This window comes from Sceloporus occidentalis, unplaced genomic scaffold (genome assembly GCF_023333645.1).
Source record: "Sceloporus occidentalis isolate IW3139 unplaced genomic scaffold, rSceOcc1.0.p SCAF_3, whole genome shotgun sequence".
Taxonomy (NCBI): domain Eukaryota; kingdom Metazoa; phylum Chordata; class Lepidosauria; order Squamata; family Phrynosomatidae; genus Sceloporus; species Sceloporus occidentalis.
In genome coordinates this window covers 46003172-46013972 of record NW_028316983.1, presented here as the reverse complement: position 1 = coordinate 46013972, position 10801 = coordinate 46003172, and the positions used below count along the sequence as shown (strand labels likewise).

General features: G+C 42.4%; 1 protein-coding gene across 1 annotated transcript; it reads right to left on the bottom strand.

The window, feature by feature from the left end:
• Positions 1-277: 277 nt before the first annotated feature.
• LOC149315864 (uncharacterized protein F54H12.2-like) lies at positions 278-1411 on the bottom strand. The gene has a single exon (XM_089518278.1). It carries the CDS (start codon positions 1409-1411, stop codon positions 278-280), a length of 1134 nt encoding a protein of 377 aa, XP_089374404.1.
• Between the last annotated feature and the right edge of the window lie 9390 nt (positions 1412-10801).

The window sequence follows — 10801 nt, the reverse complement described above, 5'->3', positions numbered from 1 at the left end:
ATTTTTTCTTAAAAAATTCATGATTGTTTTAGGAAACAGAGGGTGGTCTGGAGGGTGTCCGTAGGAGTCAAAAAATTCGCCATTTTTTTCTTCTGTCAAGTATATAGCAAGCCAATGTTCTCCTGGAAGGTTGTGAGGATGGGTGTTTATGACCAAGCTCAGGGGCCTTTGCAGCAGTTTCTTTCTGGGGAGCATGTCACAGGGGAAGACTCCATAGAAGCTCTTCCGAGTATAGGGGTCAGAAGTCAGTATGCGGGTTAACTGCAGGCTATCCATGTTACATATAATCAAACAAGACATTTCTTCGTTGATTTATTTCTATCACATTGTCAAAAACTCCATAAACAACCATATTGACCGTGGTTGGCAGGGGCCTGGCAAAACGCAGCTCTGCCCTCAGGTTTCCAGTTTTAATCAAAGAGTAGTGGTCACCTCCTTCTTGATCTGGAGTCAGGTCAAATGCAAAAAGTGTGTAACCTCTTGCATATTCTTCACGGTTAATTAAAAGAGACCTGTCTTTCATATGCTTGCCCGCCGTTTGTACCAAACTCATATACTCTCGCACACAGTTTCCCTCTTGAAAATCGGGCTGAAACGGTTTCATTGGATTCTGTTCTCCATCCAGGTAAAGGGCCGCAAAATTAATATCATAATGTTTAAAGTTAAACGGATTTTTGTTGTAAATACCGCTAAAGGCATCATTGTCCACCAGGCCTATAACCACCTGTTTAGGTAATTGTCCCAGAAACAGGTTCTCCTGATTAGAGACGCGGCTGCCTCTCGGGATGCTGAACACTTTCATACTCACACGATCCACAGGATATTTGGCATTGGAAGTCAACAGTCCTTCGGCGTGTCCCAGGCGGACACCAGGGGACACCCTCACCTTTTTGACAAAAAGGGAGGCTGATAGAATTTGCAGTTTGTACTGCCTGTCTGCAGCATCGCTCATTAAGCAGAAAGCATCTTTGTTGCGGGTGAGTTTAATTTTCACATCAACGCCATTTAGCAAAAGCTTTTCTTGAAAAAACAGGTCAGCATGGAGATGGCCCAGCAAGTCTATCTTTCTACTTGCAGCCGTCAGGGCTGCTCTTTTAACAAAACCTTCATTATCCCCATCCAGCTCAGCTGATTCATGCTCTCCAGCTGTATCTTTATAAAACAGGCCTGCAGAAAATTGAGTTGCTAGAGTGTCATCGCTGTAGTTTAACACAGATTCAATGAATGATCGGTAAGGATAACAGTTATTACTCTGGCTGACGAGACGATCTGCTATAGTAATATCAACCTGACTGAAAATGGAGGCTATTGGATAATTCACCAGCCCTACCTTGGCATCTTCTGCAAGGTTTGACCCATCTTCATTCACTATTTTACAGGTCAAATAGAGGAGCGTGTTGTTCAGATCCATATAGTCCTCACCATTCCCGGCAATGAAAAAGTCAAGTGGGGCAGATTCTGTAAGAGCAGTCAGTGGGGGAACCTCAATAAACACACTTCTCTCAATACTGGTCTGAGTAGGCCCAATGTGGAATAAATCTAATTCAGATTTAGTGCACTCTTCAGAGCCACAATGGATAAAGGCCATGATGCTGGTTTAAAAGATGTCCCTCTTAGCCAGAGCCCTCTGTCGCTTTCGCACAGCTCTCCGCTTCTGAGTTTTCTTTTCTTGTGGGACTTTTCTTTTAAGGGGGTGGGGAGGGCCTGTCAGCCTCGCCTGTGATGCTTTTCTTTTTAACCCCTTCCTTCTTTTAATGTACATCAGGCCCGATCCTTCTTGCAGATTTGGAGGTGTCACTCTATTTAGAACTGCCTCAGTCACCTTGCCAGCAACATCTTTGGCAATATTACGAAAAGCTGTTTTTGCGTGAGGTTTAATAATGTCCAGGCCTCTTCTTAAAAGCGGAACAGCTTTTCGAAAAAGGCCTCTGAAAATCCCACCAAGCCCTGCCCCGTACATTTGGGGGACACCCTGATATCCAGGAAGGCCATTTCCAGCCTGGGCTCTGTAATAATTTCTGTAAAGGGCTGGGTCCCCATATGATTTTACGATCACCATTTTTTTTTTTTTTTTAAAGATGCAGAGTTCTCCTGGGCCGGAAGTGAAGCTTCACAATCACCTTTCCAAAGCGAAATGGGACTTTTTTGTTCTGATCTGTCTTTATCTCAACAGTGATGGTGTCAACATGGTGCTTGCTTACAGGAATGTAGTGAGGCTTGTCATAACAAATATTGACACGCTCATTATTCTGTCCTTGCACAGGTACGCAGCGTAGCAAAGGCACATAGACGTCCCCAACTATCTGGTGCTCCACAATATCTGTGTAAACATATAAACTGGTGAAACCCCCAGTGATGTCTGCTGCGAAAGGCAGGATTTTGACATGATGGTTGGGAAACAGCCCTAATATGTAGGATAATTCTGCACCAACCATCAGTGTGTATGTGCCATCTGTTTCAAGCCAAACCTTTCTGGACACTTGGTCATACCGCAGAACCACTTCTGGGGGATCATTGTGTGTTTTTATAAGGCTGTTCATGTGTGCAAGTAGTTCAGGGATACTTGAATAATAGCCCCGTTGTAGAAGGTAACGCCACCGCCTTTTCCCGTTTGCAATTTCAAACCACACATCAGAAGTTACAGTGTTCCAACTATGAGGGTACTGTATCTCGGCCAGGCCTACCTCCCACTCCCCAGGAAGCTCCAGAGGTCTTGCGACAGAGATAGTAAAACTTGAGATCGTGTTCTCTGGAAAAACATCTGCACAGGCATTACTTGGAAGTACAACATAAAAGCTACCATCCCCCATTGTTCCACCTCTTCACCAGCAGCTATTACACAGGTTTGCCAACTTCAGAAGCAAGAACCCAACTGTTGAATTTGCTTGGCCATCCTAGCCATTTCACTAGGTAATGCTTCTTTCTACCCTTCCCTTTTGTAGCTAGAATTTTCTCAATCCTGTATACCTGGTCCTCTGCAGTGTTAATCTTTTGTAATTCTTCAGGATAAAAGCTGCCAACCACAGTTTCACCATCATAATCTTTCAGAAGAAACACAGGCCTTTCTGCTTTTCTGATGACATGGTCCACAATGAATACCTCTGTAGTAAAATTCTGTTCATAGCCCTTAGCAAATATTCCCTTGCTTTTAGAAATCCTAACGTGGTCTCCTTTTCTGAGCACTGGCACTTCCTGTTTTCTTTTGACAGGGGTCCCATAAACTGTTTTCCACACTGCTAGGTCATTGGAATCATTGACATCAACAGGCCTTGCTTTGATAGTACGGTGAAAACTATGATTATAACTTTTTATAAACAATGGGAGGGCATCAATATAGGTGAAGGTGTTATTGGCTGTGAAGTACCTCCACATTTTTGTTTTTAAAGTTCTGTTAAACCGCTCCACAACTGCAGCTTTAACTTCATTATTGGTGACAAAGTGATATACCCCATGTTGTTTTAAAAGGCTACTTACAGGCTTGTTTAAGAACTCGGAGCCACGATCTGTCTGTAACTTAACAGGTTTTCTGTTATTTTCCGAGAAAATAGTATTAAAGGCTCCTGACACTTCTCTACCTGACTTATCCTTCAGAGCCACAGCCCAGGCATATTTTGAAAGGATATCTATCACGGTTAAAATGTACTTGTAACCCCGATTATACTTAGAAAATTGTTGCATGTCAACTAAATCAGCCTGCCATTGAGAATCCACTTTAGATACAACAGTCTTGTTTCTTTTAAAACGGACCCTGGCTGGCCTATGTAGTGTATAACTGTCCTGTTTGGAAAGCCATCCAACAACCTCCCCCTTCCGGATGGTTTTGTTCTGCTTTTTGGCCTCTAGAAAGAGGGGATGAACACCGCCAAAGCTTCCAACTTCTTCAGGGTCGTAGTATATTTTCTTTAGGATTTTTTCATGTTCTGACATTTTGTCAGCTGCTGTAAATATGAACACGCAGGTATAGATCAAACCATTTTTATTGCAAATTACACAGAGCATATCTAATCTTCAGGCTTGAAGGAAACACATGAAACACAGGATATGTTTACATTCTGAGAGTTTCCGAACTGAAGATTCTTCACGTCACTTTCATGCACACCAGCCTCCTGTTGGCAAAAACATTTAAAACATCTTTTAGTAAAAAACCTCTGCATGCAATGCACCCCCCACCTCTCTCTTTCTTTTTTAAAAAAAAAAACAGCCACTCAATACAAAAAACTCTTACCGGTAAGCTGTCATAACCTGCATCTGTCTTTTCAGAGTTGTCCCCCAAGGCAGCCTCCATCAGGTCATCAAGGAGTGATTGGTTAGCCGATCCAGCTGTGTCAGGCTCTCCCCCCCGAGCTCTCAATCTTCTGTGGGGCTGCTTTACTAAACACACTGCCATCTAGCTCTTCTGGATCAGAAATCAGAGGTCTTTCCCTCTTCGGGAAAAGTGCTTTCAGATCACAACCGCAATCACACTCTAGGTCAGATCCATTATCAAGGCCATCTATACCCCCGTCCGGCGAGCTCATGGTTTTAGCCCCAGCCTCTTGGCCTGCTGAAAAAACAAACACGGGGGAATCCTTCACGGTGGTCTTTTTCTTACCAGCACGGGTTTTCAGGTCTGCAGGAGTTAGCGAGAGAGGCTTCGTAAATTCTGCCCAGCCTTCCTTAAGCAAGGGTACCGGGGGTTTGGAAAAACCCATAGGTCCTGGCAGTAGCGGGGGGAAAGAGGTGAATCTAGGGGCGGCCTTCCTTGCAGGTTGCTTTTTTCTTGCTGCAGATGGCCTGGAAAAACCGCCAGAGCTTGGAATAGCGGTGGTTGACTCCATGCTGTCTTCCCTGAACATGTCTGGGCTTGCCCAAAGGCTTCCTGTAGCGTTGCTAAAACCGCCTTCTGATTGGCCCTTTTAAATCATCATGGTCACATGAGTCCCTTCAGACGCTCCACCTACAGGCGGGGTTTCATGCTGGGGTGGGGCCACAAGCGGGGGGCGTGGCCGGATATCCGGGGAGGGCAGGACTTCCGGCAGAAGGCCGGATATCCGGGGAGGGCGGGACTTCCGGCAGGAGGCCGGATATCCGGTTAAGGCGGGACTTCCTGTTAAGGCGGGACTTCCGGGGCGGGGCACCTGTTAGTGGGCGGGGCTTATGAGTTTGACGAGAGGTGCCACCCTTTACTACTAACAGATTCCTCCCAGAGGATCTAAGTGTGCGAGGAGGATTATATGGAAGAAGGGAAATGAGGATACAGTCATCATAAATTCACTTCTAAAAGTAATCAGACATTTTTTGTCAATGATAACAACAGTGTCTACATTCAGTTCAAGGTCATGGAAGTGGAGTTGTGCATGTGGTAGCACTGTTCATGCAGAGCCACATTCTCTGGTGAAACATCAAATCTGCCCCAGCTGAAATTGGTACTAGCACACCTTCATTTGTAAATTCCTGTTGTCCATTAGCTTGCACGTTTAGTTGCCCATTCAACTGCACAACATTGGTCAGTTTTTATGGGATCAGTTTAGGTTTTTGAGGCCTAATGATGTGGGCAAGACATTTGAAACAGTTCAGAATACTACATGTAAACTTGACCCTTGTCCTTTTTGGTTAATAAAAATCTAGCAGGGGTCAACTGAACTGGTAGATTCAGGGGGTGGTAAATGTCTCATTATGCATCTGCTGCCTTGGAAGAAGGCAGTGGTGTGCCCTCTCCTGAAGAAGACCTCCCTGTACCCAGAGGTACATGGGAACTACTTGTTTCCTCCAAGAATGCCTGAAGTTGCCCAGCATGTGATGGCCAGGTAGCTTCAGGTACTCTTGGAGGAAATATATTTTCTGGACTCATTTTAGTCTGGTTTCATGACACTGAAATGGCCTCACTTGCTTTGATTGATGACCTCTCCAGGGAAAGACATAAGGAGTGCTACCTCCATTGATCTTCCTGGATCTCTCAGCAGCTTTTGATTCCATTGATCGTGGTATCTTACTGGACTGGTTCTGTGGGATGTGAGTAGGAGGCACTGTTACAGTGGTCCTGCTCCTACGAGAGGATCAGTTTCAAAGAGTAACACTGGGCAATTCTTGTTCAGCTCCATAGCAATTAAGCTCCAGGGTGCTACAGGATTCCATCTTACTCCCCATGCGGTTCAGTATCTACATGAAGCCACTGGGGAGGTCATAAGGAGGTTGGGGGTGGATGACCATCAGTATACTAATGATACTGAGCTCTATTTTCCTTTGTCAGCTAGGACTGTGTATGTGCAGAACCAGTGCCTGGATGCTGTAAAGGCCTGGATGAGAGCCAATAAACTGAAGCTCAGTCCTGATAAGGCAGAGGCTCTGTGGATTGGCAGTTCTTGGGTCTGGAACCTGGGTAAACAGGCTGTTCCAGATGGGGTTGCACTTTCCCTGAAAGAGCAGGTATACACTTGGGAGTGCTCCTAGATCCATCCCTATTACTGGAATCCCAAGTGAACTCTGGGGCTCAGAGTATTTGCTGCCAGTTTCAACTGATGCACCAGCTATATGGACTTTCCTGGCTAGAGATAACCTAGCTACAGTGGTCCTTAACCTTCTGATTATACGATTATACTGATTATACTCTATCTGAGGATGCCTTGGAGATGACTCAGAAGCTGCAGCTAGTGGAACATGTCCCACCAGTGAGGCCAATACACTGTGTCTTGATATGGGAGAGAAGTCTTCTTAGCCACAGCATCCCAACTGTGGAATACTCTCCCCCAGAGCCCCGGTGGGTGCAGCAGCTCAATGACTCATGTCATTTAGTTGCCAAATTCACCAAAGCTTTTGGACCTCATTAATTCAACCCAAAGATTGTTATTAAAACTTTAAATTTCTTTAATCTGTTGTATTGTTTAATATGTTTTAGCTTATTTAAATTACCTTACTATTTTTAAACTGTTTTTCCCATTTTAATGCCGTAAGTAAGACTCCCCCCCCCCCCCCAAGATCTCTTGATATAAGATGGGGTATAAATATTTTAATAAATATATAAATAAACTCAAGGCTCAAGTAGCACAATAAACATGTAGCTGCCTATTGGATTGCAAAAGAGGAGTCCTTTTTGATATGCAAATGGGCTTTAAATTTCCTGGACTTTGCCCAATTGCTGCATGGCCAGAAGAGGAGGGGACTGCCTGCTAAAGATACCCTCCCCATACCATCTTAACTAAGGACAGAAAAAACAAAATACAGGCATCTTACATCTCTAATTTTTCTCCTCTTTGGTATGTAACATCTTGCCTGATGAAGAAGCCAGCTTGAAAGCTTGCAACACGTATATTGTACATTTCCGTTGACCAATAAAGGTATCGCTGGTGGGTTTTTTTTTTTTTAATTCCCTATACTGGGATTAATGCTACTTAATCCTGATGCTAGATTTTGGCTAATATGTTACATGAAACTTTAACTGTGCAGACTGAAACTTTAATATTCCTGTTTTTGTTGTTCCACATGTGAAAAAATATTTCCAAATGTATTCATGTGGAGACAGTTAAGTGTTTTCTTACAGCCTGCAAAAACATATATGGAATGGATGGTTATTGCAACTTAACATCCTGTTGAGTTCTTCCAAAAATGACGATCCAGGTACAAGATTATAAAATCTTTCTGAAGAAAATCAAACTTCATTCTCATCCTTCATTTGGGATTAGCATGTTCCTTTACTTTGTTATGATACTGCAGAAATGTTTAAGAAAATTGAATATTTTGCCAACTCCTTCTCCCCTTTGGCATTTCAGTAATAACATTCTGTCCTTTGTTTCAAAAGGTTTTCCTGGTTTGATATATTATTCACAAGCAGGGCTTTGGTTAATTTATTGATTGTTTTATAATCACAGGCAAGTTTTAGCATTTCCCTGACAGTTTTGCTTCTCAAGTGTTTTTTTACAGAACTTTAACCATCAGGCTTACCTGGTCTGAACGAAATTGGCTGACAGCAAAAAGAAGATACTGGAACTTGGTGTCACTCAATGAACATGATCAATAATAGTATCAGGATGTTTAGGATATCTTCACGGTTCACAAAACACATAAGAAACTTGTGGAATTCATTATCACAAATTTTAATGATGCTGGCCCAAATCTTAGATAGCTTCTTTAAAAATGGGGTTAATAATAATAATAATAATAATAATAATAATAATAATAAATTTTATTTGTATTTCCCACCTCTCCCTGCGGATCGAGGTGGGATCACAACAGAAATCAACAGTGCAAAATACAAAATAAAAAATAAAAAACAATATTATCTAAAACAACAATACGGCCAGCAATATTACTACCAGTGAGTTAAAATATCCAAGTCATCAACTGTTTTCCATGCTATCAAATCAGAAGTGGGAGCGTTCTTTGGAATCAACTATAGAAGATTGGATGGGTATGCTTGCCAGAAGAGATCCATCTTTAGTGCCTTCTTAAAGGCTTCTAATGTGGTAATAAGACAATCCAGGTAAGACAACCTCTTCCGGTAAGTTATTCCATAATTTAGGGGCCACGGCTGTAGATGCTTTGTGGGAAGTGGTGACCAATCTAGTTTTCATATATTCCAGTAATTTCTTCCCTGATGTTCTAAGAGTGCAGGACAGATTGTGTAGGGAGAGGCGTTCCCTTAAGTAACTCAGGCCCAAGCCATGTAGGGCTTTAAAGGTAATGACCAACACTTTGTATTGGGCCTGGAAGCTAATTTGCAGCCAATGTAAAGATTTTAGTATTGGAGTGATATGGTCTGATCTAGATGTTCCCGTGACCAATCTGACTGCAGCATTTTGGATCAACTGAAGCTTCCGAACTTGGTACAAAGGTAGCCCCATGTAGAGCACATTACAGAAATCTAAACGAGAAGTTACCAGTGCATGTACCACTGCTTCAAGGTCCCTCTGAGTCAGGTAGGGGTGCAGTTGGTGTATTAGCTGAAGCTGGTACCAAACACTCCTGGCCACCGCCTCCACCTGGGATGACAACTGTAGAGACAAGTCCAGGAACACTCCCAAACTGAGAACTTTGTCCTTTAGGGGAAGTGTGACCCATCCAGGACTGGTTGGCAAATCTCCATCCCTGCACCAGGGGTACCTATCACAAGCACCTCCGTTTTCTCTGGATTCAACTTGAATTTGTTTTCCCTCATCCAGCCCATTATCGACTCAAGACAGGCATTTAGAGGATAGAAGCCAATTTCTTATAAAATTAGTTAATTTTATAAAGGTTGTTGTACATTTTCTGAGGGCTATTAGCCATGATTCATTTCATTTAGTGTATGCTTCATTTCCTTGTTACTGAAGGAGTCTTGGAGAAATTGAAAGAAAAAAGCCTACTAAAATCCATAACAAGCAAAAACATAAACAATATAATCCACAACCCATATAAAAAGTAATAACGTTATACATAAACAGTTAATAAAATACTTTTTAGTGCAAGAGTAGGAATCATGCAGCAATTCCCAGAAGCCCTAGCCAGCACAGTCAATGGTGAAGAGTGTTGGAAATTAAAGTCTAACAATATCTGGGGGGCACATGATTCCCACCCCAGCTTTAAAACAACAGCATTTAAAATAACAGCCAGATGTTCAAAGATGACAGGTAAAGTCATTTAGCTATGTTTGGCTGGTCATTTGGCTATGTTACATTTGGCTAGACTGTGGAATTTCATGCTTCAAAGGACCCATCTGACCCAATCTCAATCAGAATAGTATTGCTTTATATGTCCTTTGTCTGAGGGGCCACCATCAACATGACAGACATTGTTGGAGTCACATAGGAAATCTGCCCTAAACCATTGTAGACTTTCAAAGTCTCCTAGCCCTGTTGCTTCTCGTGATCTTTGTGGTTGCTGCTGATTTACTCCCACTCTTCAAACACACAAGAAAAAGAAAGAGAAGGAGGTATAATTAATCTTAATTTTATACTGGTTTAACTGATGTATTTTAATTGTTTTTTTAAAACATGTTTTAAGGTGTTATCTTGTGAGCCATCGTGGGTCTCTTTCTGGGAGAAAGGTGGCATAAAATGAAATAAATTAAATAATTAATAAATAAAATAGGTGCAATCTCCCCTTGCCTAGCCTTGTCTTGTGGCTGATCTATGGACTAGGTCCTTAGGGAAAAAGAAAGGGAACAGACAGTAGTGACAGTGTCAGGTAGGGAAGGGGCCCTTGAGGAAGAATAGACTGAGAACATACCCTCCCAGCAATATTCATATTAAATATTTATATTGAAGCAATCACCAGATCCATGATCTACCCATTTAGAATATCTCTGCTGCATTATGATTACTATTTCCTTGTCTGCTTGTTCAGTTTTGAAATGAATCCATGGTAATTTTGAATGCTTTTTGATGGACTGGAAATGATAATATATATAGGTTTATATAAAACTATTTTTAGAAAACTCCTTTTTGCCCTCCTTGTGATCTTCCCACAGGCATCCTTGCAGTGGAGACAGAATGCTTGAACTGAGTGAATGGGTTGAACTGAACTGAATGGCTTGAATTGAGTTGAACTGGAAGAGATCTTTTTATATCTTAAAGAAATGTCTCCAAGAAATCATTGCTCAAAGTAATGGCCCAGCACAGATAGTCCTATTGCTAGGCAGAATGGCACAAGTGTCTTAAACAACAGTCGCTGTAAAGTAATGGTGACAGCCTCTGGAGTGTGCTCTCTGGGCAGTCCAGGTGGTGTCTTCCATAGCAGTGCCAAGCAGTGTATGCCACATGGCCTATCCTGAATCATCTAAGCTAGTCTTTTGCTTCAAGTCCGTTAGAACCAACTGCAAGTCCAGTTAGCTTCTGCATGTGGAATTGGG